We start from the raw sequence: 27,768 nt of genomic DNA, 5'->3' as shown, positions 1-27,768 counted from the left end.
ATGAGACAACTACGTCACTTCCTGTATCCGCATCAGCCTCTTTAGCCGTTTGTTTGCTAAGCTAACCGGCTGCTCGGTGCCGTAATTCTTAACTATGCTGGATTTAATCGCGTTTAAAAGTAAACTGACGTTCATCGTGAACAATCTGGCCAAGGCGGTGATGTCGGAGAGTTTTACTGCGGCGCAGAAAGTCTCTTTACAGAAACAAAACGCTGAAACTGAGGTAAGCTAACGGCTAACTGCGGCTAACTGTGGCTAACAGCTAACTCAACGTTAACTGTTTCGGTTCCAGCAGCTCTCTGTGTTAAAGACAGGAAGGAGTTTTAATATTGAGACACACTTTACTGTTATGATATTAAACTAAAACATGACTTTACTCTCATCATCACATCAAACTATTAAAAAACAACGATTTAAGGATTTAGTGTTTATTTCACACTGTGAAACATAATACAGAATCTAACAAACTGTTTAGATTGTAAGTTACGTTTATAAATCAGAGTTAGCTGTTGTTTGGTGGATGTGACAGCATGTATCCCATAATAATAATGAGTAGTGAGGTACAGCTGGTCTTGTTCTCTTTGAGTGTGAAGCAGCAGCTTCAACAAACACCTGTGTGTCTGTTACAGGTGAGCAGACACGTGATGCAGCTGTGGACTGTTGTCACCTTCAGATCAGATCACACAATGAAACCGATGATCCTGCAAGATTACAGACGTTCATCTAGTGGTGAAGTTATGACGTCATTGTACTACAGCTGTGACGTCATTAATCAATTAATCACCAACTGTTCTGATAATCAATGAACTGTTTTGAGTCATTTTTCCAGATTCTGTGATCGCAACAAAACAATACATTTAATGATGTCATCAAACAACCGATCGATTAATGAATTGATGATGAAAATGATGTTGAGTTGCAGCTCTACATCGTACGATTCTGTATTGTTGTGCTGGAGGTCAGGACCTGAAATCTCTGTCTATGTGTGAATCAGTCAAAACCAGTGTTATCAGCTGGATGTACTGGGAGATCTGGGACCAGAATCTGCTGCTGGATGTAGAAGAAAGCAGGCTGACAGCAGCCATGTTGATTTGGGAGAAACTAATGAAGGGATGCTGCCTCGTGTTTCGAATGAACACAGCGACGCTCAGAGAATCTGTGTCAGCTGAGAGGAAAGATGAGATTTGGATCAACGAGCTTCATCGATGACTGACGAGCTCTTAATAAGACAAACACTAAAACAATTTGTGGATCAATGTTTCCTAAAGACGACGTCATCAAATGTGAAAAAGAAACCAGAAAATATTCACATTTAACAAGCTGGAATCAGAGAATTTGGACTTTTTTTGTTAATAAATGACTCAAAACAATTAATTATTAAAATAGTTGTAGATTAATTTAATTGTTGCAGCTCTGAGACGAAAGCAGAAATAAAACCAGTCAAATATATTTACTAGACTAATGATCAGACAGACGAGGTCGTACTGTATAAAACATGAACACAAGAAAATAAGTCATGAACATAAAACCTTCTGAGCTGTTTTAAATATGTATTTAAATATAGTTCTTTGTGTTTATATGTAATGTTGCACATAAACATCCTTAAAGTATGTGAAGTATTTGTGATGACTGGTGTCCTTTCAGGAGAAACTGGGAGCTCTGGTGGACAGTCTGTGTGTCGAAGCTGTGGATAAAATCCTGAAGATGTTGGAGCTGGCGGTGATGAAGAGGGAGCAGAGTCCAGGAGATCTGAGTGATCCGGTTCAGTGTGAGGAGAGCAGAGACGGTGTGAAGAAGCCGCAGACAGGTACCGTCACACCCGACGCCGCAGAGTCGTCATCCAGAATCCAGCGGGCTGTTGTTGTAAATGTGAACAAACGGAGCTGCTGTGTTGCTTTAAAGCAGGTGATGTTTTTGTGTGTTTCAGGTGAGGACGGAGGAGGTCGGCGCCCCCCCACAGAGCAGACCTTCATCCTGGTTTACGGGGTCAGTGAGTGAATCCAGACTAACAGTCAGCAGCTGTGAACGAACCTCATCACTGCTTTCTGTGTGTTTCAGAGCGCCGCTGTGGACTCCAAGTGTCTGCTGGTGTCTCTGCAGAGCTCCGCTGACGCTGACGGTGAGTCTGTCTGAGCTGCTGCTGCTTATATGTATCAGCAGCAGATAAACGGGCCTCCTCCGACCTGGACAGGTGAACACGGAGGAGTCGCTGCTACCTGCATCATCCAATAATCACTCATCAATGACCTCTGTGTTCTTTGTTTGCAGGCTCCACTGATGTGACAGGTGACGTCAGTTCCTCCTCTCCTCCTCCACAGGCCGACCACGAGTACGCTCGCTCGTCCTCTCCGCCGCCGCCCACCGCCGCTGCTGCAGAGGAGGGAGGAGCCTCAGCAGCAGGCGGCAGGACACAGCGCAGCAGCAGCAGCAGCAGGAAAAGGAAAAAAGACTCAAACACAGCGACTGCGGCAGCGACGGAACCTTCCCTCGGCTGCTCGCAGTGCGGCATGTTGTTTCCAAACAGCGAGCGGCTCGCCGACCACCAGAGGAAGTCTCATCCCGCGTGCTCGACGTGCGGAGCGACGTTCACCGGCGTCCTGAAGCTCCGCCAACACGAGGAGAAAGAGCACGGGCTGCTGCCGTACACCTGCGACTACTGCCCCAAGAGATTCAACCACAAAGCTCACCGCGACCTGCACGTCAAGTCCCGGCACACCGGAGAGAAGAGCTGCCACTGCGACATCTGCGGGAAGGGCTACTCCTGCGTCAGCGTGCTGAAAACGCACCGCATCACGCACTTCGACAAGACCTTCATCTGCGACGTGTGCGGGAAGAGCTTCTACCACGCCTGCCACTTGACGCGCCACAAACTGGTGCACCAGGCGGAGCGGCCATATCGCTGCTCCACCTGCGGGAAGGGCTTCACGCAGGCGGAGAACCTGCGCAGCCACCAGGCCGTCCACACCGGAGAGAGGCAGCTCTGCTCCGTCTGCGGCAAGAGCTACCGCCGCCTCAAGAACCACGTCATCAGCAAACACTCGCACGAGCTGCCGGCCGCCGAGCTGCCGGCCCGCCGCTCCGTCGTCGGCTGCGACGTCTGCGGGAAGAAGTTCCCCAATCCGTCGCAGTACAGAGCGCACCAGAGGAGCCACACGGGGGAGAAGCCGTTCCACTGCGACGTCTGCGGGAAGAGCTACCGGCTGAAGGAGCTGCTGAGGGACCACCGCTACACCCACAGCGGCGAGAAGCCCTACAGCTGCTCGCTCTGCTCCAAGACCTTCAACCTGGCCACCAGCTTCATGCGGCACCGCAGCATCCACAGCGGAGAGACGCCGTTCAGCTGCCACGCCTGCGGGAAACACTTCCGCCTGCTCACCTTCCTCAAGGCTCACCTGCAGACCAAAGCTCACCTGAAGCAGACGCAGCAGAGGCCGGCCGCGACCTCCGACCTCTGACCTGTCAGGGTTACACTTACACCACACGGCCAAAAGTATGTGGACAGCAACGTGTAGCCTGACTGAGATGGTTTAGTGATATATCAGCTGATCTTTAAACAACATAAATAAACTTCAAGTTGTTTTTTTAATGATTAGAAGTAAAAATGTGTTCAGGATGTTTTACAGTGTAATCGATCTGCTGACATCTCCTCTGATACTGATATATCTGCATGAGCTGATATCAGCTACATATATGAGTTGTTCTCCAGCATCATGTGATTGTGACATCATGTTCGTTCAGCTGCTGTAACAAACTCCTCTCTTCTGCTTTCAGGCTATCCTGCAGATGTTGGACCCTGCAGGGATCAGTGATCAGGTCCAACTCACAGTTCATCCCAGACCGGATGTGCTTAGTGGTTCCACACCAAACTGGTTTTGGAGCTGTTGTGTCATGTTGAAACAGGAAAGAGACACAAACACAAAGCTGGACAGTTCAGATTTCTCTTCACTGGATCCAAAGTTTATCTCAACTCGAGCAGACTGAGCGCTGTGAGCATCAGAGATAAAAGTCAAGAAGAAGAAAGAAAGACAGATTGAATGAAGTGAGATAAAGAGATGAAGTTTGGCTGCTTTTCTGCTTTTTGTGTGAAGCAGTTTAAATAAACAGCTGCTGAACTCGTCACTCTGTCTTTTCTTTAAAACACCTCACAGGTTTAAAGATCTCCTCCAGACGTGTTTTCAGACATAGAAAGACTGTTTCTGAGATGCTTTTCCACCAAAATAAAGAGTAAAAACCACGTTGTAGTTTGTGTTTTTAGTTACTTTCTTTGTAGAAATGACAGAAAGCAGATATCTCCTGTTCATCAATGAGCTTTAGAGGAGCTGCTAGGTGGATTTAGTTATCTCTGGATAGAAGCAGGTTCGCTGTTTCCAGTCTCTCAGACACCAGAGAGTCTGTTTCAGTGTCTGTAGTGTCAGTGATTCTCTGTGTGAGGCTCATTGTTCAGTAATAATTACAGACTGTTTCTCAGTCAACTGGCTGCTCCTCCTGCCGTTTAAATCCCGTCCGGAGCCGCGTCCTCGTATTTTAAAGTGGATCTCTGAGTTTTTCTCCTTCAGCTCAGAGTGAAATTAGTTTTTGCTGATCTGACAGATGGAAACATGCTAACAGCAACATATCAGCCTGTTTGAACCAACATGACGACAGAAACAGATAAAAGCATCAGGAGAGCAAAAGCCCATCATTTATCTGAGCATCAGTCAGGCTTTAAAAACAACACAGAACCACAACTGCTGCAATTAAAGTGCTGAACCACATTATTGAGACACTGAGATACTGTGCAGCTCTTTTTATTGATTTGACCGAAGCTTCTGACACACTGAAGAGTTACTATCTGATCTTCCTCAGCTCTCAACCGTCCACATACAAGTATTTAGGTTTTATTATAGTAAGTAGGAAGTATTATGAGCTTGATGTAGTTAAAGTATTGCAGTAAAAGTACATAAGTATTATGAGCTTGATGTAGTTAAAGTATTGCAGTAAAAGTACATAAGTATTATGAGCTTGATGTAGTTAAAGTATTGCAGTAAAAGTACATAAGTATTATGAGCTTGATGTAGTTAAAGTATTGCAGTAAAAGTACATAAGTATTATGAGCTTGATGTAGTTAAAGTATTGCAGTAAAAGTACATAAGTATTATGAGCTTGATGTAGTTAAAGTATTGCAGTAAAAGTACATAAGTATTATGAGCTTGATGTAGTTAAAGTATTGCAGTAAAAGTACATAAGTATTATGAGCTTGATGTAGTTAAAGTATTGCAGTAAAAGTACATAAGTATTATGAGCTTGATGTAGTTAAAGTATTGCAGTAAAAGTACATAAGTATTATGAGCTTGATGTAGTTAAAGTATTGCAGTAAAAGTACATAAGTATTATGAGCTTGATGTAGTTAAAGTATTGCAGTAAAAGTACATAAGTATTATGAGCTTGATGTAGTTAAAGTATTGCAGTAAAAGTAGTGGTTTGGTCCCTCTGACTGATATATTATTATATATGACATCATTAGATTATTAATAGTGAAGCATCAGTGTTAGAGCAGCATGTTACTGTTGTAGCTGCTGGAGGTGGAGCTAGTTTACACTACTTTATATACAGTTAGCTAGTTTAGTCCAGTGGTTCCCAACCTAGGGGTCGGACCCCTCCAAAGGGTCAGCAGATAAATCTGAGGGGTGGTGAGATGATTAATGGGAGAGGAAAGAAGAAAAAACAAAGTTCTGATACACAAATCTGTTTTCAGTTTTTGGACTTTTTCTCTAATCTTTGATTTTTGCTGAAATATTGGATCATTTGAACATTTATTGAAATGAAAGCATGTGAGAAGTTTAGAGGGAAAAATCACTATTTGGTGGAGCTGTTAACAACTCATAGACATGTGAAATGTGACCCCGACTACACACTGCTTTTTGTAAGACGTCAAAAGACAAAAAGGTTGGAAACCACTGGTTTCATCTTTAACAATGTGTTGTATTTTAAAAGCTTGAATAATTGTGAACTCGTCCTTTAAGTCTGACTGTTGCTGCTGAAGGAGAAACATTAGTGACACAACATGATTATTAAGATTATTATTATTATCATTATCATTATTATCATCATTTCAGCATCAGGTGGTTTAGTCTCTTTGTGGAGTTTGTTAATTCATCTGTGGATAAAAACAGATTTATGAAAAAGTTCATTTGTTTTGGTAAAATGAGGAAATGTGTGTGTTGGTGTCTGTGGTTAACAGTCAACTAACAGTCAGACATCTGATCAGAAACATCTTCAATTAAATTCTCTGCTCACACTTTGAGCTGTGAGTTAACTTGTAAAGTTCAGAGTAATTTTAGATCTTTGTTATTGACACATGACCTGCAACACACACACACACACACGTGACCTCCAGTAAAGAGGAAGGAGGATCATACAGGGAGGAGCCTAAAAGTGAAAGTATTCAGTCAGTCACACACACACACGCACACACACACGCACACGTGACTTCCAGTGAAGAAGAAGAAGGGAGGAACCCTGAAAGTGAAAGTATTCAGTCAGACTCCATTTTAAAGTCAACAGAGCAGAAGGAGGAAACAGTCTGAGGCAGGGTGAGTGTTAATATTAGAGCTGAAAATAATGATTACTGTCATTATTGATCAATCTGCTGATTATTTTACTGATTAATCGTTTAGTTGATTAAACTGTGTCAGAAAAATATGAAACAGTGTTGACGTCTTCAAACGCTGTTTCCTTTGTTCTTTTCCTGGTTTCTGCGTCCTCACACTGATGTAACGTGACTCACTGCTGCAGTTAAAATAGAGAGAAGTCACAGTTAAGAACCACACAGATGTTTATCTGAAGTCTGTTTGTTGGATTTAAACCAGAGTCAAAGTTTATCTTTGTGACATGGTTGTAGTTAAAGTCATGTAAACTAATAAGAAGCTACTAAGTTGAGAGGAAGGACTGGGTTTATTATACTGTGTATGTGTGTGTGTCTCCAGTGTTACTGGTTTACCTCTCAGACTCCAGAAGATGAATGATATGGAGGAAGAGGAGGACGGAGCAGAGTCTCTGATATCTGACTGTCTGTCTATGAAGAGTGACCGGTCTAAAGGTCGTCCTCCAGACTTCAGTAATGAACCTGGACCCTCAGACACAAAGTAAGAGACTGTTTCTACTGTAAACTGACCTGAAGATGATTCAATTTTTTTAATGTCATTTGATAAACTACATTACAACATTATTTGTTTTGTAATTCTGTGAGATTTTAAAAATTCATTCACTGATTTTTTTGTTGTTTAAGCATTGACTACATTATTTCTTTGTTTATAGCTTTAATTTTGTTTAAAGAGCGCTCGATGTCTGTTCTGAAATGTTTATTAGTTGCTTCAACCAATATTTAATACAGGTTAAGTTGCAGAGGACAGATTGTTGTATTTGCTTTCTAGACATGAACAAGTTAATCTGACAGCCCAGCATCAGGCAGCAGTGCCTTTACTTTAACTGTCAGTAACTAAACTGTCATATAAAAATTATTTTTGTCATTTGGCATTTTTAAACCTCACATGTCAGACTTTGTGTTCTCAAACATGTAAGTAAGTAAAACTTTATTTATAAAGGACCTTTTTAACACAGGTCACAAAGTGCTTGATACAGAAAGAAAAAGAGAACAAATACAAAGCAAAAACATTCAAAAATACATACAGACATAAAGCACATATGAACACAGAAATCATGGAGCAACCAGTCGCCACCCAGAGCACACCTTTAAAATTATTGAATGTTATAGAAAGGTCATCCTAAAAAGTGGGATTTTAAATGTTGTTTTAAATAGTCAACAGACTCAGCTGATCAAATGGGAGGGAGGAGATTGTTCCAAAGGCTGGGTGCCAGGGCAGCAAAAGCGCAGTCGCCTTTGTTTTTTCTTTTTTTCTTTGTTTTTTTTGCCACGTGGTATGGCCAACAGGTTTTAGTCAGATGACCTAAGTTACCACTCGGTTGTGTAAGGTCTGAGTGGCTCAGACATGGAGGCAGGAGCTAAACCATGTAGGGCCTTGTAAGTGATTAAAAGAATCTTAAAATCACTTCACCAGCAGCCAATGCATTGAGGCTTAAATAGGAGTGATGTGAGATCTTTGGCCAGTTCTAGTTAATAGTCCAGCTGCTGTATTTTCTACCAGCTGAAGACGTGACAGGGCAGTTTGACAGGTGAAAAGGGACTTGTAGAAGTCAAGGCAGGAGAAAATGAAGGCATGAATGATACGTTCCAGTCAGAGGCCGATAATTATGGTCTGATTTTTGCAATGTTCTTGTGTTGAAAAAAAACAGGATTGAAGCAATTTGTTGACATGGTGTTCGAATTTCAATTTAGGGTCAAATATAACACCAAGATTCCTAGCGTTAGTTTTGACATAGGAGGCAAATGGTCCAATATGCTGAATGATGCCTTTAGCAGGATTTTCAGGGCCAATAATGAGAAGCTCAGTTTTGTCAGAATTGTGTTGAAGAAAGTTAAGAGACATCCAGTCCTTTCTGGCGACTAAACCGTTGTGGAGAGTGTCTAGGTATCTAAAATCAACTTGTTTCACTGAAAAATATAGCTGAGTGTCGTCCGTGTAACAATGATAGGATATACAACCAAAGAGACTGATTATCTGGCCCAAGGGAAGCACATACAGAGAGAAAAGAACAGGACCCAGGACTGAGCCCTAGGGCGCCACATATAACAGCGGAACAGATGAGGACACATAGTTACCCATAAAGACCGACAAACATCTACTTCACAAATATGACACATACTACTCGAGAGATGTTAAAAACTCTTCAGTGAAATATATCCAGTTTGCAGCTGGAGATCAAATGTTTAGAACATGCAGAAGGATTTGTTGTCATTATTAAATCATCACCCTGTGCCATATTTCATGTTACATCTGCTCTTTACAAGAACTAATGATATGTGTAAAACAATTGTTGTTTCCACAGTCAGAGAGCAGAGTCTCCAGTATCCAGCTGTCTGTCTATGAAGAGTGACCGGTCTAAAACTCATCCTCCAAAATTCGGTAATGAACCTGGACCCTCAGACACAAAGTAAGAGACTGTTTCTACTGTAAACTGACCTGAAGATGATTCAATTTTTTTAATGTCATTTGATAAACTACATTACAACATTATTTGTTTTGTAATTCTGTGAGATTTTAAAAATTCATTCACTGATTTTTTTGTTGTTTAAGCATTGACTACATTATTTCTTTGTTTATAGCTTTAATTTTGTTTAAAGAGCGCTCGATGTCTGTTCTGAAATGTTTATTAGTTGCTTCATCCAACATTTAATACAGGTTAAGTTGCAGAGGACAGATTGTTGTATTTGCTTTCTAGACATGAACAAGTTAATCTGACAGCCCAGCATCAGGCAGCAGTGCCTTTACTTTAACTGTCAGTAACTAAACTGTCATATAAAAATTATTTTTGTCATTTGGCATTTTTAAACCTCACATGTCAGACTTTGTGTTCTCAAACATGTAAGTAAGTAAAACTTTATTTATAAAGGACCTTTTTAACACAGGTCACAAAGTGCTTTACACATTGATACAGAAAGAAAAAGAGAACAAATACAAAGCAAAAACATTCAAAAATACATACAGACATAAAGCACATATGAACACAGAAATCATGGAGCAACCAGTCGCCACCCAGAGCACACCTTTAAAATTATTGAATGTTATAGAAAGGTCATCCTAAAAAGTGGGATTTTAAATGTTGTTTTAAATAGTCAACAGACTCAGCTGATCAAATGGGAGGGAGGAGATTGTTCCAAAGACTGGGTGCCAGGGCAGCAAAAGCGCAGTCGCCTTTGTTTTTTCTTTTTTTCTTTGTTTTTTTTGCCACGTGGTATGGCCAACAGGTTTTAGTCAGATGACCTAAGTTACCACTCGGTTGTGTAAGGTCTGAGTGGCTCAGACATGGAGGCAGGAGCTAAACCATGTAGGGCCTTGTAAGTGATTAAAAGAATCTTAAAATCACTTCACCAGCAGCCAATGCATTGAGGCTTAAATAGGAGTGATGTGAGATCTTTGGCCAGTTCTAGTTAATAGTCCAGCTGCTGTATTTTCTACCAGCTGAAGACGTGACAGGGCAGTTTGACAGGTGAAAAGGGAATTGTAGAAGTCAAGGCAGGAGAAAATGAAGGCATGAATGATACGTTCCAGTCAGAGGCCGATAATTATGGTCTGATTTTTGCAATGTTCTTGTGTTGAAAAAAAACAGGATTGAAGCAATTTGTTGACATGGTGTTCGAATTTCAATTTAGGGTCAAATATAACACCAAGATTCCTAGCGTTAGTTTTGACATAGGAGGCAAATGGTCCAATATGCTGAATGATGCCTTTAGCAGGATTTTCAGGGCCAATAATGAGAAGCTCAGTTTTGTCAGAATTGTGTTGAAGAAAGTTAAGAGACATCCAGTCCTTTCTGGCGACTAAACCGTTGTGGAGAGTGTCTAGGTATCTAAAATCAACTTGTTTCACTGAAAAATATAGCTGAGTGTCGTCCGTGTAACAATGATAGGATATACAACCAAAGAGACTGATTATCTGGCCCAAGGGAAGCACATACAGAGAGAAAAGAACAGGACCCAGGACTGAGCCCTAGGGCGCCACATATAACAGCGGAACAGATGAGGACACATAGTTACCCATAAAGACCGACAAACATCTACTTCACAAATATGACACATACTACTCGAGAGATGTTAAAAACTCTTCAGTGAAATATATCCAGTTTGCAGCTGGAGATCAAATGTTTAGAACATGCAGAAGGATTTGTTGTCATTATTAAATCATCACCCTGTGCCATATTTCATGTTACATCTGCTCTTTACAAGAACTAATGATATGTGTAAAACAATTGTTGTTTCCACAGTCAGAGAGCAGAGTCTCCAGTATCCAGCTGTCTGTCTATGGAGGTCATAGTGTCTATGTTAAGGAAACACAGTGGAGAGAAATAATGAACCACCTTCCATTCAGCTGTAATCTAGAACAGATCTTCATGTATATGTTAACCAGAGACAGGGCTGCTATTGCTAGTGAAATTTTGTGTGTCCTTATTTTACTAAAGGACTGCACCGGGGTTTTGTGCAGGTAAAATGGAAGGAAATATTGAGTGTTTGGTCTCCTGCAATACAGAATGTGTTTTAACGTGTTCCTGTTGAAAGACACAAAATATGGGAGGAAGTAATGGAAATGTATACAAACAGCCTGCTGCAGCTGATTTATCACTGCAGACTGACCACTGCAGCAGAGGAAACTGAGTCTGACATTTAATGTTTGGGAAAAGTCAAATCTGTAAAACTGTTGTATCACACTGACACAGAGGGAGAGAGATTATAGCAGAAACAGTGAGAGAGAGAAACACAAATGAAAAGATGCTTTATGAAGATATTTAGCAGAGCTCTCTGTTCAGCACCACAACACAAGACAAAAGAGCAGCAGTCTGTTATTTTTCACAAGTGGACTTTCCTGTTTTGCTCAGTTGCCTCCTGCTTATTTTTCCTGACTTTTAATGTCTCATAGTAGCTTAAAGGAGCCCTGTGGAGTTTTCTTGTTAACACACAAAAGTCATGTTTACATTGACTTTGTTGATATTGTGTGAATCCTTGTGGTCTAACAAATGTGTTGAATCCATTTCCCTCCTCATGAAACATTTGCAAAGACAATTTTTGAAGCTAGTATTTTAATCCTGCAGTGTTTAAATCCATGTTTACTAATTTGCACTCTTCTTCTTCTTCTCTGCCTTTGCTGGCACATTGTTGTGTCTGTCTAATTACATTTGAACCCTTGTAATTGTCATATACATTATTTTATTTTAAATTAAATGTGCTGAAGCCCAGAAACTGAAGAAGAAAAACTGTGTAACTGTCCAAATACTGACAGTCTGGACTGTTTATGTAGGGAAACAGCTGCATCAACTGCCTCCACGAATGTCATGCGTCATAAAGAATGTGCTCATGTCCACAGAGAGAGGAAGAGGTTATCCGGGAAAAGACCTGGACTGCAGACAGACAGTCAGACCAGCACTGTACAAAGTAAGACTGACGATCTGTCTGCTGATGTCATCATCTCTGAAAACAGGACAGGAATCTACCTCCTCCATCCTACTGAAAATTAACACAGTCAGACATATTTGTTTTTAATTATACTTTTTTTCTACTCTTTCAGCAGAAAGTGGTCTGCAGGAGGTTTTAGATGAACATAAGATCAGTCTGATAAGGAAATGTCAACATGTGACTGAAGGAACTGATGAAGCAAGAAGTAAAACCCTCCTCAACAGGATCTACACTGAGCTCTACATCACAGAGGGACAGAGTGAAGACGTTAATACCCAACATGAGGTGAGGCAGCTTGAAACAGCTTCCAAGATGAAGACCCTCTGTGACACTCCAATCACGTGTCATGACATCTTTAAAGTCTTACCTGTCAAAAAGAAACGCAAACGCAAACGCAAACACAAACGCAAACACATCAGAGTTGTTCTGACGAATGGTGTTGCTGGCGTTGGAAAAACCTTCTCAGTGCAGAAGTTCACTCTGGACTGGGCAGAGGGCTTGGAAAACCAAGATGTCAGTCTGGTGATTCTGCTTTCGTTCAGGGAGCTGAACTTGATCAAAGATGAGCAGTACAGTCTCCTCATGCTGATCCATGTTTTCCATCCAACATTACAGAAGGTCACAGCAGAGAAGCTCAATGATTGGAAAGTTTTGTTCATCTTTGACGGCCTGGATGAAAGCAGACTTTCACTGGATTTCAAAAACATGGAGGTCGTGCTTGATGTCACACAGAAGTCATCAGTCAACGTGCTGTTGAAAAACCTCATCGAGGGGAATCTACTTCCCTCGGCTCTCATCTGGATAACTTCTCGACCTGCAGCAGCCAATCAGATCCCTCCTACATGTGTTGACAGGGTAACAGAAGTACGAGGCTTCACTGACGCCCAGAAGGAGGAGTACTTCAGGAGGAGATTCAGTGATGAAGAGCTGTCCAGCAGAATCATCTCACACATCAAGACATCCAGGAGCCTCCACATCATGTGTCTCATCCCAGTCTTCTGCTGGATCACTGCTACAGTTCTGGAGCACATGTTGAGTAAAGACCAGAGAGGAGAGTTGCCCAAGACCCTGACTGACATGTACTCACTCTTCCTGCTGGTTCAGACAAAGAGGAAGAAGAACAAGTATGATGAGGGACATGAGACAAGTCCACAGGAGCTGGCGGAGGCTGACAAGGAAGTTCTTTTGAAGCTGGGGAGGCTGGCGTTTGAACAACTGCAGAAAGGAAACATCATGTTCTACCAAGAAGACCTGGAGCAGTGTGGTCTTGATGTCACAGAGGCCTCGGTGTGCTCAGGAGTTTGTACACAGATCTTCAAAGGGGAGAGTGTGATCTTCCACAAAACAGTCTACTGCTTTGTTCATCTGAGCATTCAGGAGTTTCTGGCCGCAGTCTACATGTACCACTGTTACACCAACAGGAACACAAAGGTACTGGGGGACTTCCTGGGAAAAGATAATAGTTACTCATCTCTGGATGTCTTCCTGATGGGCGCCATGGAGAAATCTCTCAGAAGTAAAAATGGCCACCTGGACCTGTTTGTTCGCTTCCTTCATGGCCTCTCTCTGAAGTCCAACCAGAGTCTCTTAGGAGGCCTGCTGGGTTGGACAGAGAACAGTCCAGAAATCATCCAGAGAGTCATCCACAACCTGAAGAAGAAGAACACCTACAGAATCTCTCCTGAGAGAAGCATCAACATCTTCCACTGTCTGATAGAGATGAACGATCGCTCAGTACAGAAGGAGATCGAAGAGTTCCTGAAGTCAGAGAACAGATCAGAGAAGAAACTCTCTGAGATCCACTGCTCAGCTCTGGCCTACATGCTGCAGATGTCAGAGGAGGTTCTGGATGAGTTGGACCTGGAGAAGTACAACACATCGCTGGAGGGACGACAGAGACTGATCCCAGCTGTGCGGAACTGCAGAAAGGCTCGGTAAGTCTAGATGTGATTAACATTATAAATCAGTGTAGAGTTAAATTCTTCAAATATAAATAATTTAAATTCTTATTATTGTTAAAATAGTGCTCTACTTTTTTATAGCTGAAATAATATGTCAGTTGTCTTTAGTCATAGATGTTCTTGACTTGTTTCAAATGTTGATTTTTCAGTTGGTTGTGTTTATAGCTGTTGAGTTAATGAATACAGTTATTCTATTTATTTCCAGTAATTTTTGGATTTTACATTTTTTTCTTCTGTTTATCTTCCTTTGGGTGACAGAGGCATCTTTCAAACCTGGTAAAACAAATGAAGGACTTAAGAGGTTGTGGTTGAGGTTTTATTACAGCAGCATTTTATCACAACATATATCAGAATTTTACAGTTATCAGTGAACACAGTAAAATTATTATTACATGAGCAGGTTCTTCAAATAATGTATAATCAGACATACAGTTAATACTTCATTTTACACACTCTTTAGAGTTGAAAATACTCATTCATTTTTTATGTTTCTTAATTGAACTGCATTCATGCTAGTTTGTAACAACCCTGTAAACAGTTTTCATGCCTTTACAGCACTTTGTAAACTTGTTTTTGAAACATGTTGTATAGATGAAGGATTATGATAATAATAATAATTGTTAATTATTAAATATTATTTAAATTGAGTATGTTTCTGTGACATAGTGGATTGGTAGCACAAGTACAGAATAGTCATCAAATTATCAAACTGATTCAGTAATGTCTATTATACGACAATGTGTAAAGTTTCCTAACATTAACCAACATTAGCCTCCGTAAACTACTGGTCATATGAGACAAAACCCCTGAGTGTGTTGAACTGAGCAATGGTGCCTTTCTCATGAATTCAACTTTTTATTTTAAAGAGGGAAGTCATGTTACATAGTCTTGTTTTTAAGTCTTTCTTATATCCTGTTGGTCACAGAAAGAAACTCTTAGGTGTTTTCGCTCTACTTGGTGTAGAGAAGAGTAGTAGCAGGAAATGCACAGATCTGATGAATATATAAGAGCAGAATGGAAGAATTCAGACTGTTAAAAGAGATCTTATACACATTAAAGGTCAGTTTTATACTTTTAATGCTGATACCCTGATAACATCTCTCTGATGACATCATGTTGAATATAATTCAGCCTGATTGGTTTGTTCATTGTATTTGTGCTGATTCTGTTCTGTTCACTGAGTTGAACTGAGTAAAAATATTCTGGTGTCAAATTAAAAATAGTGAATAGTAAAAACATTTTTCTAATCAAGATGACCTCATGCTAACAGACAGACATGGGATCAGATCACACAGACAGACTGTGCACATTATGGAAGCCTCAATGTAACTTCATTTTCTCAAAATTAAAGCAAAACAAAGATTAAAAGTCTGCAGGTATGAGAGAGTCATTAAAATGATTGTTTCATTAAAGCACAGTGAGATACGATTAGCTAAACTAGGAGTGCTCTGGTAGCCTACTTGTTAAGATGCATGTCATATAACCACAATGTCATTTCCTGTCTCTTTCTCTCCTCTTGGTTCCTGTTTTTTCTCAACTGTTGCTTTCCATTGATGGATTAAAATGCCCCAGGAAAAAGTATTTTTAAAAAAATTAAAAAGATTATCTGAACCAATGATGTGAAGAGCAAATGTTGATCAAAATAGAAAATGTCAAACTGTTTCATCATCAAATGCATGAAGTAAATATAAAGTGTCCTCTTTCATGATAACATATTTTGTAATATGTGTGTTATTGCAGACTTTATCGCTGTGGACTCTCAGAGACTCACTGTGAAGTTGTGGTCTCAGCTCTGAAGTCCAACCCCTCCCATCTGAGAGAGCTGGACTTAAGTAGCAATGACCTGCAGGCTTCAGCACTAAAGCTTCTGTGTGCTGGACTGAAGAGTCCAAACTGTAAACTGGAGACTCTGAGGTCAGTTCACTGGCTGTAGCTTTGGTAGTATTTTTCTATATGTTCAATTCAAATCCTTCACTGAAGTTTCAAATGTTTGGTTCATACATTTGCAGGATTAGTCTGAGCACAAATCTGTAGAATTTAAATGTTTTCTGAAGAACTCATTTCCTACAGTGTGGCTGTGTCAGGAAGAGACCACTTCACAGTCAGTGTGGACAGGAGGAATGATTACTGCCAACAGTGACATGTTTTATGGTCATGTAATAAATAATGAACAAGTTTTTAGACCAGCATGTCTGATTTCATATTGATCCTCTAATTAAAGACTTGACTGAGCTCAGCTGCATTTTATGAATCAGTGTTGACATGAATATGTGTCTAAATGTTATGGTGACATTTGGATGATGTCTGTAGAAAGCTGACGTTATGATGAACCACAACAACACAATGACAAAGTCACTCTGCTTATTTTGGGGAAAAACTCACTCATGAGGACATAGTAATATTGAATAACACATTAAAAACACATCTGATTGCATTATAAATGACTTTATCTACATCCTTTATTCTTCATTCAGATTGAGAGACTGCAGTCTGACAGAGATCAGCTGTGCTTCTCTGGCCTCAGCTCTTAAGTCCAACCCCTCCCATCTGAGAGAGCTGGATCTGGCAGGAAACCTCCTGATGGGTTCAGGAGTGAAGCTGCTGTCTGATCTTCAGGAGAGTCCAGACTGTAGACTGGAGACTCTGAGGTCAGTAGAGAGTTGGAGTCAGTCTATGCTGGTTTCAGCAGTATTGTATTAAACACAGTATCAAAGCAAAGATCCAGTATTTCCTGGTGAACCTTCAACCTTCTCAGTGGCTGCTTTCCTCAGTGAAGCTGTAAGAGGAGAATGGTGACAGGCTTCAGGATTGGACAGAAAGACAGAGAGAGAGAGAACAGTCAGTCAATCAGATCACCCAGAAGCTTGTTGTGATCATGTTTTTGAGTTGATGTGAAGACGACTGTTGTTGTTGTGTTCATGTCTGCAGGAAATAAAGCTGGATTACAGCTGACAGCCTTACAAGATGTATAGAGACAGTGGTCCTCATCATCAAACTGTCATACCATCAAATCTGATCTGAAAGTGTTTGTTCTTCCGTCTTCCATCTTTGTCAGAGCTCTAAGATCAGTCTGACTGCAGCCTGCAAATCACTGGCTCTGATTTCACAGAACCATCATTACGTTTAGTAACCATGTGGTCTTTATACAGACCAGATCCTCTGCTGACGTCCAGGAATCACAGCAGGTGTTTTGCTGAGAGCTCTGACTGATTGTGATGTGATGATTTAACAGCAGGAAAGATCTTCAAATCCCACAGAGACTCTGTAGTTTTAAACTTTTCTAACAGTTCACATGTATCAACAGTAAATCCATCAGTAAACCGATGAGTGAATGTCTCTGTTTCTGCAGTAATGATGTATTCATGACGCTCAGCACTTTAACTCCTCTGTGTACTTGAGTGAAATCTGCAGAGTAAACAGACTTGATAGCAAAAGTCTGTGCAGGTGTGTGAGCTTGGAGCTCAGTATGTTCACTCCAACACGTTAACATGAGAGCTGAAAGGAAGCTGGCTACGCTGCACAGCTGTTCCACTTCTGGTCTGAACAGGACTGAAGTCCCTGCTGCTCTTTATACTGGATATACTGCATCACTGACTGACAGTTGATGAAGTGAGTCTCACTAAACACTGATTTATGACCTCTTTTGTTTCTTCTCTCATCAGCTTCGGGCCGTGGTCTCCACCTAAGAGTGTGAGTGAACATCCAGGAGTGAGTGTTGAGAGAGGATCAGCTATATCCTGATGATCCATCTGGACCGGAGTCTAGATCTGGATCACACAGATAGTTAACAAGGACTAAAACTACTTAATGAAGCAGAAGAGAATTTACTGTGACTGTCAGCAGGAGAAGGATTACTCCTGGGAGAGAGTGAGACGTCGCTGTTTTACCACAGTCAGAGCAGTAAAGTAGAAATAATGATGACATGTTGTAGTTTTCTCACAGTCTCAGCTGGAAATATTAAACAGTGGTAATTTGGTATATTATGTGAATAAGCAGGTAACCAGGCAGGTAACTTACCAAGGTTATAGAACAAAACTATGATGCCAAAATTCATTATAAGATGATATTTACAAAGTGTAAAGAAAGCCTGAGAAATAAATGTAGCCTATATGTTAATGAAGATAACAGGTAATTAGACTCAGCTGTGTGAAATGATCTCGGTTCAGCCACATGGTTTCACAGCCTGTAATAGTGCTGCATCTTGCACATATTGCACAGACGCATGTTGCAAACCCTCTCCATGAAGAACATCTTCTCTTCCACTGTCCAATTCCTCTTTCAACTACAACCCAAGTTAACTTGTGTTCTCTACATGAAGGTAAATACAGCGTAACAATAGAAACATATATTGTTCAGGTGCATCCTCCTCTCTCAAATATCAGGCTGTAGCTCTGCTGTTATTTGAAGGAGCCTCAATAAAAAATAAGCCTATAAAATATTTGAGCTGTTGTAATGAAGTTGAGATATCCTTCATTATGCAGCTGACATGATTGTGTGTAAATCAAAGTTTTAGTGGGCTGTAACTGAGGACCCTCGTCATGCTCATTATCTTTATGACGTGCATTAAGCCAGATCAAAGTTTGATTCATGACTTCCATCATTGTCGCTTCTGACAGAATCGTCACTGTTGCACAGCTGCATTTTCCCCGTTACCATAAAGTGTAACATGTGAGAATGTTCTGTATTTATTTAAATGATGTTCTGTATAAACATCATGTGTTCTCCTCTGCATCACACACAAAGTCAATCTCACTAATGATTCTGTTTTAGTCCAAACAATCTTTTAATAAGCTCAGTGTCATCAAGCTCTCCCAAAACATCTCTCCTCTCAGGGACTATCTCTGCCTGAACTCCATCTCCTGCAGCTCCTAAATATTGGGTGAGATCGGAATCATTTACCAAGTTTCGAAAGTTGATAAAGGGTTTTTTCTCCTAAAAGTAGGACCAGAGATGCATCACTCTGATCATTTTTGGCCAGGTAGGAGTGATTTCCTGCTCTGAGATGCTTGATAAATACAGGCCCAGATGTGACAGATGTGACAGATTGGATGTCCACAAATTTCATTCAGTTAAATTGTGAAAGAATTTATCATTGGTCCAGAAAACCTGCATGCAGGTCAAATCATATCTTGGTTCTGTGGTGAAAAACTTGTATTTTTTGATTCCAGTCTAAGTTTTAATGATCATATCAGCAGCTCGTCCAGTCCTGTTTTCATCATTAAAACATATTCAAATAATATCTATAAAACCAGCACAGAACACTGCTGCTGTCAGACTTTGAACTAAAAGCAGGAAAAGAGATCATATTACTCCATTTCTATCATCACTTCACTGGTTACCTGTTTGTTTTAGGATTGATTGTAAAGATTTGATTGATTACTTTTAAAGGCTCTTCATGGCTCTAGATGACAATTCAGAGTTGCTCTGTGTGTAAATATTAAAGGTATCTAGCTTTTATATGCAAACATATGATGTCACAATGAATAGTTTATATCTCATAACGATATTTAACAAGTCATTCACATCAAGCTGTAAGTAAACACTGGTCAGCCAATCAGGTGGCTTAAAAATAACTATATTATTTAAAGTTGTAGGTGAGATCATGTGATCCAGCTGTGTGATCCAGCTCCAATCACATCCTTTACATCTTGTTTCCTACATTAGAGCAGCATGTTGCATGTATTGTACAACACTGCACACAGTGATAATGATACAAACGGACTGTGTACACAACTTCATTAAAAACATGAAATGTATCTTCTCTACTGTGCAAATCATCTCCAGCTAAACCTCCTGTTGACTTATGTGTCCTCACAGCTCTTTGAAATATATCTCTGCCATCAGCAGTTTCAAACTAATGAATCATTAAATCAATAAAGCCAGGATTTGCATGAATGCAGCTTGTTTTTCTATAAGTTTACACTGAGTGGTGGGAAATGAATTAGTGCTGATTATCAGCACAGATAAATATGGGTCCTGGTCTTTGCTGTCAGGGCTCTGGATCAACCTGTTTGAGGAGCTCAGTCTGATAAGTCATTATCTTCCTTTAAATCACTTCTTCAAACTCATTTTATCCACTGATCTACTGATTATTTTTGTTTTATATGCTGTACATCTTAAATGTGAATCTAATGTGTGTTTTACTGGTTTATTTTCTTCCTGTATGTGTGTGTTAGTTTTGTGTAAAACATTGTGTAACGTTGGTTTTGAGAAGCTTTATAGACTTGTGAAGGGAGGGTGGTGGGATGATGATGGTGGGAAACAAAGACCAAATTCTAATAAACATCTGTGGAAATAAATGAACTTGCAGTGTTTTTATTCTGTGTCAAACTTCAGCTTCATGTATAACATCTATTTTTATTGTAGTTATTTTTTTATTTAGTTATTTTCTGTCTTTGTGTATAAATGAACCATATTTGATTGAATCTGTGTTCTTTGTTTTGTTTCTGTGGATCTGTTAGATGTTTTTGTCGAACCACTGGACCACCAGGACGCCATCTGAGTTTTTGGTTACGTTTTATTTTAAAGCTCCATTATTCTTATAATTTCTGATTAATTTCTTCAAAGTTTCCAGGAAAGAATTGTCTGTGTAATTTGGTCTATTTATAGATTTCCATTTCCACCTGAGTTCATATTTATTCATCAGTCATTTATTATTGGAAACTTTATTCTCATATATGTTGAATTGTATGTTTTTCTGTAGATGAAACCTGTTTGCATGTTTGGCTGACCTGCTGTGAACTGACTAAAAGACTTTAGCGTATGCTAGCTTAGCAACTGGAATTCATTCATTGGAAGTGAACCAACTGAACACTGTCTTTATTTGACCTATAACTTAGTGATAAAGTACTTGGTTCTTTCCAGGAAATTTACTAACTTTAGATTGTCTGTGTTTTCTTTATAATTTAAAGGGAAAGTTCACATCTTTTGAAGTGGGGTTTTATGAGGTACTTATCCATAGTCAGTGTATTACCTGCAGTAGATTTGGGTCAGCCCACTCCCAGTTTGGAGAAGCAGGCAGGAGTACCGACACAGAAGCTAAGCAATGGCCAGCTGTGGAGGAGTCCAGCAGCAAAACATATTTTAGCCACCTAAAAAAATCAATATCAGTTTAAGTGAATGCTATATTTAGAATATTTTCACCACTTAACTTGCCGTCAGACAGCCCTTTCCTTTGGCACTACATTTTCTGAACCGTAGAACTCCTGTATTCCTACGCATGCCATACACTGTATTAAGCTGCAGATCAGCTGTTTGGGTCAGAAAGTTCTGTTGCTAATGAGCACCAATTTCCTCCAGTTAAACAGCAGCAAAACTGAAGCTCTACTTATTGGTGCTCCACACCAGATTCAGTCATCCTCCAAACCTCATCTCACCTTTGACGGCCAGCACATCTCCCTTTCCTCCTCAGTCACTAATCTGGGTGTTAGGTTTGACCCTCAGCTGACCTTTGATGATCATATAAGACATCTATGTAAAACCTCTTTCCACCATCTCAAGAACATCTGTAAACTCTGGCCCTCTCTAACCCTACCAGATGCAGAGAAACTTGTCTGTGTCTTTATCTCCTCCAGACTGGACTACTGCTCTGTGCTCTTCACAGGGATCCTGGCAGGAGCATCCAGAAGTTCCAGAACATTCAGAGCAGAGCTGCCAGGATCCTGATGAGAGTGAAAACAACAACATATAACATCAGTTCTGTTTTCATTGCACTGGCTCCCCGTCTCCTTCAGGATGGACTACACTGATTGGACTAGTGGAGACACAGGGACACTGGAGCTCATCGTTTGGTATTTGTTAAGCATCTACTGTATATAGACACATTCATGACTGATGAGACCACACACTCAATATCTAAAATACAATGAACCCTGTATTCATTAATATTTACTCCAAAATCCAGCATACAGGTGTTTCTCTAATTCCCACAGTCCATATATGAGTGCAGGTTGCAGGTGATTAATTCTCTTGTACAAACACAAAGGTGGATTTAATGACAGACACATCCTTTAATCTGACCTCTGGTCTGCAGGAAAACACACGAGTGTCACCGCTGCAAAACAGGATGAAAAACAATCTGAGCTTAAAGACACAGGCAGCTGGATTACAGAGAAGAGCCTCAATTATCATCCAAAATGGGAATTATCCTCCAATCAGATTAAAGTATGAAAACAACAGTTATAGATATTAATGTGAGAGAAGAAGAAGCAGATCAGAGGTCAGAGAACTGGATCAGCAACAATAAACTGAAGGAAAAAGATCATCCAATCAGATCCAGAGTCTGTGAAATGATCTGAGACAGTTTGTTAAAGGGACAGTTCAACATTTTGGAGAAATAGAGTAAGAAGTTAATTAGCCTAGCTTAGCATAAAGACTGGAAGCAGAGGGAAACTGCTAGCCTGGCTCTGTCACTGATCAACACGTTTCTTAACATGTACAAAAATTATATTTATATTTGATTTGATCATTTTTTCTCTTTCTAAATGCTAAAATGTAAAATTAATATATTAAAGGACGAGTTCGCAGTTTTTCAAGTGTGTCTTAAAGCAACAGTCAGGAGCCCAAATGAACATTGAAACATGTTTTTCTTGCATGACTGCACTGTCAACAACAAGACAGTTCAAAGTGCTTTAAATTAGATATAAATAGGAATAATGACAAGATATATGATATATATAAATATAAATCATTTAAAGTGTAAATAGATGATGATATCTGTGATGGTCGGAGCTGATCTGATCTGCAGGTATTAACATGATTATTAATGTCATCAGTCAGACAAACAAACAACAATAGATCCAAACTGATCTGCTTCCAGCAGGTTCAACCAGCACAAAATCCAGTGACTTAATTCTATTTTATTTTTGTTGTTTGATTTATTCTGCAGTTTCAGATCTACATGTGTGTTTGTAATTACATGTGAACTTCAGTTATTTGTCTGATGATTCAGTTTATATTTCATCTTAAACATAAAACACATTTAAATATGAAGTTAATAAAGAAATATAAATATAACACTGCTGCAGCTCCTGTGCTGACCTGCAGGGGGCAGCAGCCAGCAGAACAGGATACTGATGTTATGATTTTATTTTAATAAATATTATTATTTTTAATATTTTGATCTCACTTGTTTGTCAACAAACTCAGATTCTCGTGTTTCTTCTTTGAAGTTTAAATCAATCCATCTTCATGTTTTAATTAATAAAACAGTAAATAATGATTTTCAGCTGTTTAAAGTGACACTTTGACACCTTTTAAATACATAAAATATTCAAAGAACTTTATATAAAGTGAAGAAATGCAGCAGAACATTTAAAAACACAATCAAAAATAAAATGAAATAAATATAATAAGAAAAAATAAAATTTCACTCTTTTAACCAGTGAACTGATGCTCTTTTCCTGAATTTGTTTTTGGGAAACAAAGCAAAATATTTATTGTCTGTATATAGTTGATTGTTTGAGGTGCAATATCCAACTGATTCTTTTTATTAAGGCTTTATAATAATAAAATATTGTATCAGCTGGTAAATTACATCCCATTAATCAGAATCAGAATCATCTTTATTGGATAAGTAAGTATGTTTATTCATACAAGGACTGTTTTTGACTGTTTAGTGGCTCTCAGTGTTTTCACACAACAATAAAGTTGTTTTTTAATGATTAGCACTAAAAATGTGTTCAGGATGTTTTACAGTGTAATCGATCTGCTGACATCTCCTCTGATACTGATATATCTGCATGAGCTGATATCAGCTACATATATGAGTTGTTCTCCAGCATCATGTGATTGTGACATCATGTTTGTTCAGCTGCTGTAACAAACTCCTCTCTTCTGCTTTCAGGCTATCCTGCAGATGTTGGACCCTGCAGGGATCAGTGATCAGGTCCGACTCACAGTTCATCCCAGACTGGATGTGCTTAGTGGTTCCACACCAACCAAACTGGGGAAAAGGATTTTCTGTTTGGAGCTGTTGTGTCATGTTGAAACAGGAAAGAGACACAAACACAAAGCTGGACAATTCAGATTTCTCTTCACTGGATCCAAAGTTTATCTCAACTCGAGCAGACTGAGCGCTGTGAGCATCAGAGATAAAAGTCAAGAAGAAGAAAAAAAGACAGATTGAATGAAGTGAGATAAAGAGATGAAGTTTGGCTGCTTTTCTGCTTTTTGTGTGAAGCAGTTTAAATAAACAGCTGCTGAACTCGTCACTCTGTCTTTTCTTTAAAACACCTCACAGGTTTAAAGATCTCCTCCAGACGTGTTTTCAGACATAGAAAGACTGTTTCTGAGATGCTTTTCCACCAAAATAAAGAGTAAAAACCACGTTGTAGTTTGTGTTTTAGTTTCTTTCTTTGTAGAAATGACAGAAAGCAGATATCTCCTGTTCATCAATGAGCTTTAGAGGAGCTGCTAGGTGGATTTAGTTATCTCTGGATAGAAGCAGGTTCGCTGTTTCCAGTCTCTCAGACACCAGAGAGTCTGTTTCAGTGTCTGTAGTGTCAGTGATTCTCTGTGTGAGGCTCATTGTTCAGTAATAATTACAGACTGTTTCTCAGTCAACTGGCTGCTCCTCCTGCCGTTTAAATCCCGTCCGGAGCCGCGTCCTCGTATTTTAAAGTGGATCTCTGAGTTTTTCTCCTTCAGCTCAGAGTGAAATTAGTTTTTGCTGATCTGACAGATGGAAACATGCTAACAGCAACATATCAGCCTGTTTGAACCAACATGACGACAGAAACAGATAAAAGCATCAGGAGAGCAAAAGCCCATCATTTATCTGAGCATCAGTCAGGCTTTAAAAACAACACAGAACCACAACTGCTGCAATTAAAGTGCTGAACCACATTATTGAGACACTGAGATACTGTGCAGCTCTTTTTATTGATTTGACCGAAGCTTCTGACACACTGAAGAGTTACTATCTGATCTTCCTCAGCTCTCAACCGTCCACATACAAGTATTTAGGTTTTATTATAGTAAGTAGGAAGTATTATGAGCTTGATGTAGTTAAAGTATTGCAGTAAAAGTACATAAGTATTATGAGCTTGATGTAGTTAAAGTATTGCAGTAAAAGTACATAAGTATTATGAGCTTGATGTAGTTAAAGTATTGCAGTAAAAGTACATAAGTATTATGAGCTTGATGTAGTTAAAGTATTGCAGTAAAAGTACATAAGTATTATGAGCTTGATGTAGTTAAAGTATTGCAGTAAAAGTACATAAGTATTATGAGCTTGATGTAGTTAAAGTATTGCAGTAAAAGTACATAAGTATTATGAGCTTGATGTAGTTAAAGTATTGCAGTAAAAGTAGTGGTTTGGTCCCTCTGACTGATATATTATTATATATGACATCATTAGATTATTAATAGTGAAGCATCAGTGTTAGAGCAGCATGTTACTGTTGTAGCTGCTGGAGGTGGAGCTAGTTTACACTACTTTATATACAGTTAGCTAGTTTAGTCCAGTGGTTCCCAACCTAGGGGTCGGGCCCCTCCAAAGGGTCAGCAGATAAATCTGAGGGGTGGTGAGATGATTAATGGGAGAGGAAAGAAGAAAAAACAAAGTTCTGATACACAAATCTGTTTTCAGTTTTTGGACTTTTTCTCTAATCTTTGATTTTTGCTGAAATATTGGATCATTTGAACATTTATTGAAATGAAAGCATGTGAGAAGTTTAGAGGGAAAAATCACTATTTGGTGGAGCTGTTAACAACTCATAGACATGTGAAATGTGACCCTGACTACACACTGCTTTTTGTAAGACGTCAAAAGCCAAAAAGGTTGGAAACCACTGGTTTCATCTTTAACAATGTGTTGTATTTTAAAAGCTTGAATAATTGTTCGTTCTTTAAGTCTGACTGTTGTTGCTGCAGGAAGAACATTGGTGACACAACATGATGATGATGATTGTTATTAGGGCCCGAGTGCTGACCAGCGCGAAGCCCTCTTGTATCCAAAGGAATTCTTCTTCTTCTTCTTCTTCTTCTTCTTCTTCTTCTTCTTCTTCTTCTTACAACTCTTTGACCTCAAATAACTTCTACAAACGTGTACCAAAACTCACGAAAATTGGCGTGCGCGTCAGTTCTGGTGAAAATCGCAGATTTTATGGGTCTCGCAAAAAATGCGGGGAAAAATGGCTCGACAGCGCCACCTAGAAAATTAAGAAAAGCGAGCCCCATGATATAGATCGTCGTAGAACAATGAAATTTGGTGTGCTTATATATCATGACCAGACGCACCAAAAACTCTCTTGGAGCCATACCCTAAATCCAAAAGGAAGTCGGCCATTTTGGTTCAAAGTTGCGATTTTCACGCCAATTTTGCCGTTTTTAGCCCGCGTACTTTAACAAACTCCTCCTAGGGATTTGACCTCAGCAACTTCAAATTCAGTCAGTATCATCTACAGACCTGGGAGATGAAAAGTTATCAAAATCAAAACAGTGAGTTTTCGACATTGCCGAGGGGGTGTGGTCGGGCGGCGAATTTCGATCCTTCGCCGTGAAAATTCAAACGGCCATAACTCCGGCACGCACGATCCTAAGAGACCCAAACCTTTTGTGCTTGAAAAGAGTCCCGTCCTGAACACATCCATGTGTCAATATTGGATGTAAGTCATAGCGCCACCTACTGGCAACAGGAAGTTACATGTTTTACACTTTGACACTCTGTGGGTCGCACGGTGATGGGATCCACCTCAAATTTACTCAGAATAGCCTAAAGACCTTGGAGATCGTATATTATGAAGTTGGTGACTTTTCGTCGAAAGGTGTTGCCATGACGACGCGGCGAATTTCGATGTCTCGCCATGAAATTTCAAAGCCTTATAACTTGACTCCACATGGTCTGATCTTTTCCAAATTTCATATGCTTGTTAAGAGTCCCGGTCTGAACACATTGTCAGGCCCATACTTAGTGAGAGTCATAGCGCCACCTACTGGCAACAGGAAGTATCATGCGTCGTTCTTTGTTGTATTACTCCTAGGAAATTTGGCCGATGCATCTGAAATTGACTCAGCTAAGATGTAAGACCTTGGTGATGCTACATTGGGCAGGTCATGACCCATATCAAAACGCCGTTGCCATGGCAACACATCCTTCGCCATGAAATATGATGCTGTATTTTAGGGACAAGGGATGGGTCTACAGTCAAGAAACTTGGCACACATGTCTGGAGCGACACCAGCTAAAATCCTGGATAGGTCATTTGCATAGACGTGACAATATGGCTCAACAGCGCCCCCTTGAAAATTTCAAAATTGTAGCCCCGCCTTCCAGATTAACCTAGGAAAATGAAATTCAGGAGGCTTATGTATCATGTCAAGATGCACAAAAAAGCCTCTTGGAGCCATATTGTAAGTCCTACAGGAAGTCGGCCATCTTGATAAAAGTGGTCATTTTTCGCGTTTTTTTGGCCATTTCGCATACCTTGTATTTTAACAAACTCCTCCTACAGAATTCATCGTAACGACTTCAAAATCAGTGTGTGTCATCTACAGTAGTGTGTGATCAAAAGTTATCAAAAGATTTAGTTATCATTGAAGCGTGTGGCCGTGGCGTGGCGTTGAGTTTTGATGTTTCGCCATAACAGGCAAAATTGCTATAACTTTAGTGTAAATGCTCGAGTCTACACCAAACTTTACATGCTTGATAAGACTCCCAGCCTGAACACGTCTAAATAGCAATATTCAGTCAGTGATGAAAACTGGCTCCATAGCGCCCCCTACGACATTTCAATGCAGCAG

The 27,768-nt window shown here is 39.9% G+C and overlaps 2 protein-coding genes across 12 annotated transcripts in view; both read left to right on the top strand.

The window, feature by feature from the left end:
* On the top strand, positions 1-23,935 carry LOC137197518 (oocyte zinc finger protein XlCOF6-like). Of its 3 annotated transcripts, none has more exons than XM_067610987.1 (6): positions 1-223; positions 1,645-1,807; positions 1,928-1,986; positions 2,059-2,119; positions 2,269-3,490; positions 23,870-23,935. In XM_067610987.1, the coding sequence occupies exons 1-5, from the start codon at positions 95-97 to the stop codon at positions 3,453-3,455; spliced, it is 1,599 nt and encodes a 532-aa protein (XP_067467088.1). In that variant the 5' UTR covers positions 1-94; the 3' UTR covers positions 3,456-3,490; positions 23,870-23,935. The 3 variants fall into 3 exon arrangements, with proteins under 3 accessions (XP_067467088.1, XP_067467087.1, XP_067467089.1); XM_067610986.1 differs by lacking the exon at positions 23,870-23,935 and adding an exon at positions 3,772-3,909 and having other exon boundaries at positions 2-223; XM_067610988.1 differs by lacking the exons at positions 2,059-2,119; positions 23,870-23,935 and adding an exon at positions 3,772-3,909 and having other exon boundaries at positions 2-223; positions 2,319-3,490.
* Positions 6,492-27,768, top strand: part of LOC137197516 (NACHT, LRR and PYD domains-containing protein 12-like) — an 80,884-nt gene continuing 59,607 nt past the window's right edge. For 5 of the 9 annotated variants that reach the window (XM_067610979.1, XM_067610975.1, XM_067610976.1 and 2 more), the window contains exons 1-7: positions 6,492-6,572; positions 6,966-7,124; positions 8,947-9,051; positions 11,976-12,043; positions 12,177-13,998; positions 15,766-15,939; positions 16,500-16,673. In XM_067610979.1, coding sequence (XP_067467080.1) covers positions 6,997-7,124; positions 8,947-9,051; positions 11,976-12,043; positions 12,177-13,998; positions 15,766-15,939; positions 16,500-16,673 — 2,471 coding nt within the window. In that variant the 5' untranslated portion in view covers positions 6,492-6,572; positions 6,966-6,996. Of the gene's footprint in view, positions 6,573-6,965; positions 7,125-8,946; positions 9,052-11,975; positions 12,044-12,176; positions 13,999-15,765; positions 15,940-16,499; positions 16,674-17,687; positions 20,318-27,768 lie in introns of those variants that run through there. The other 4 variants (XM_067610977.1, XM_067610980.1, XM_067610978.1 and 1 more) reach the window with 2 other exon arrangements.

The sequence above is a fragment of the Thunnus thynnus genome, chromosome 14 (genome assembly GCF_963924715.1).
Source record: "Thunnus thynnus chromosome 14, fThuThy2.1, whole genome shotgun sequence".
NCBI classification, from domain to species: Eukaryota; Metazoa; Chordata; class Actinopteri; order Scombriformes; family Scombridae; genus Thunnus; species Thunnus thynnus.
The sequence above is the reverse complement of the archived record's forward strand: the minus strand, read 5'-3'. Positions and strand labels throughout refer to the sequence as shown.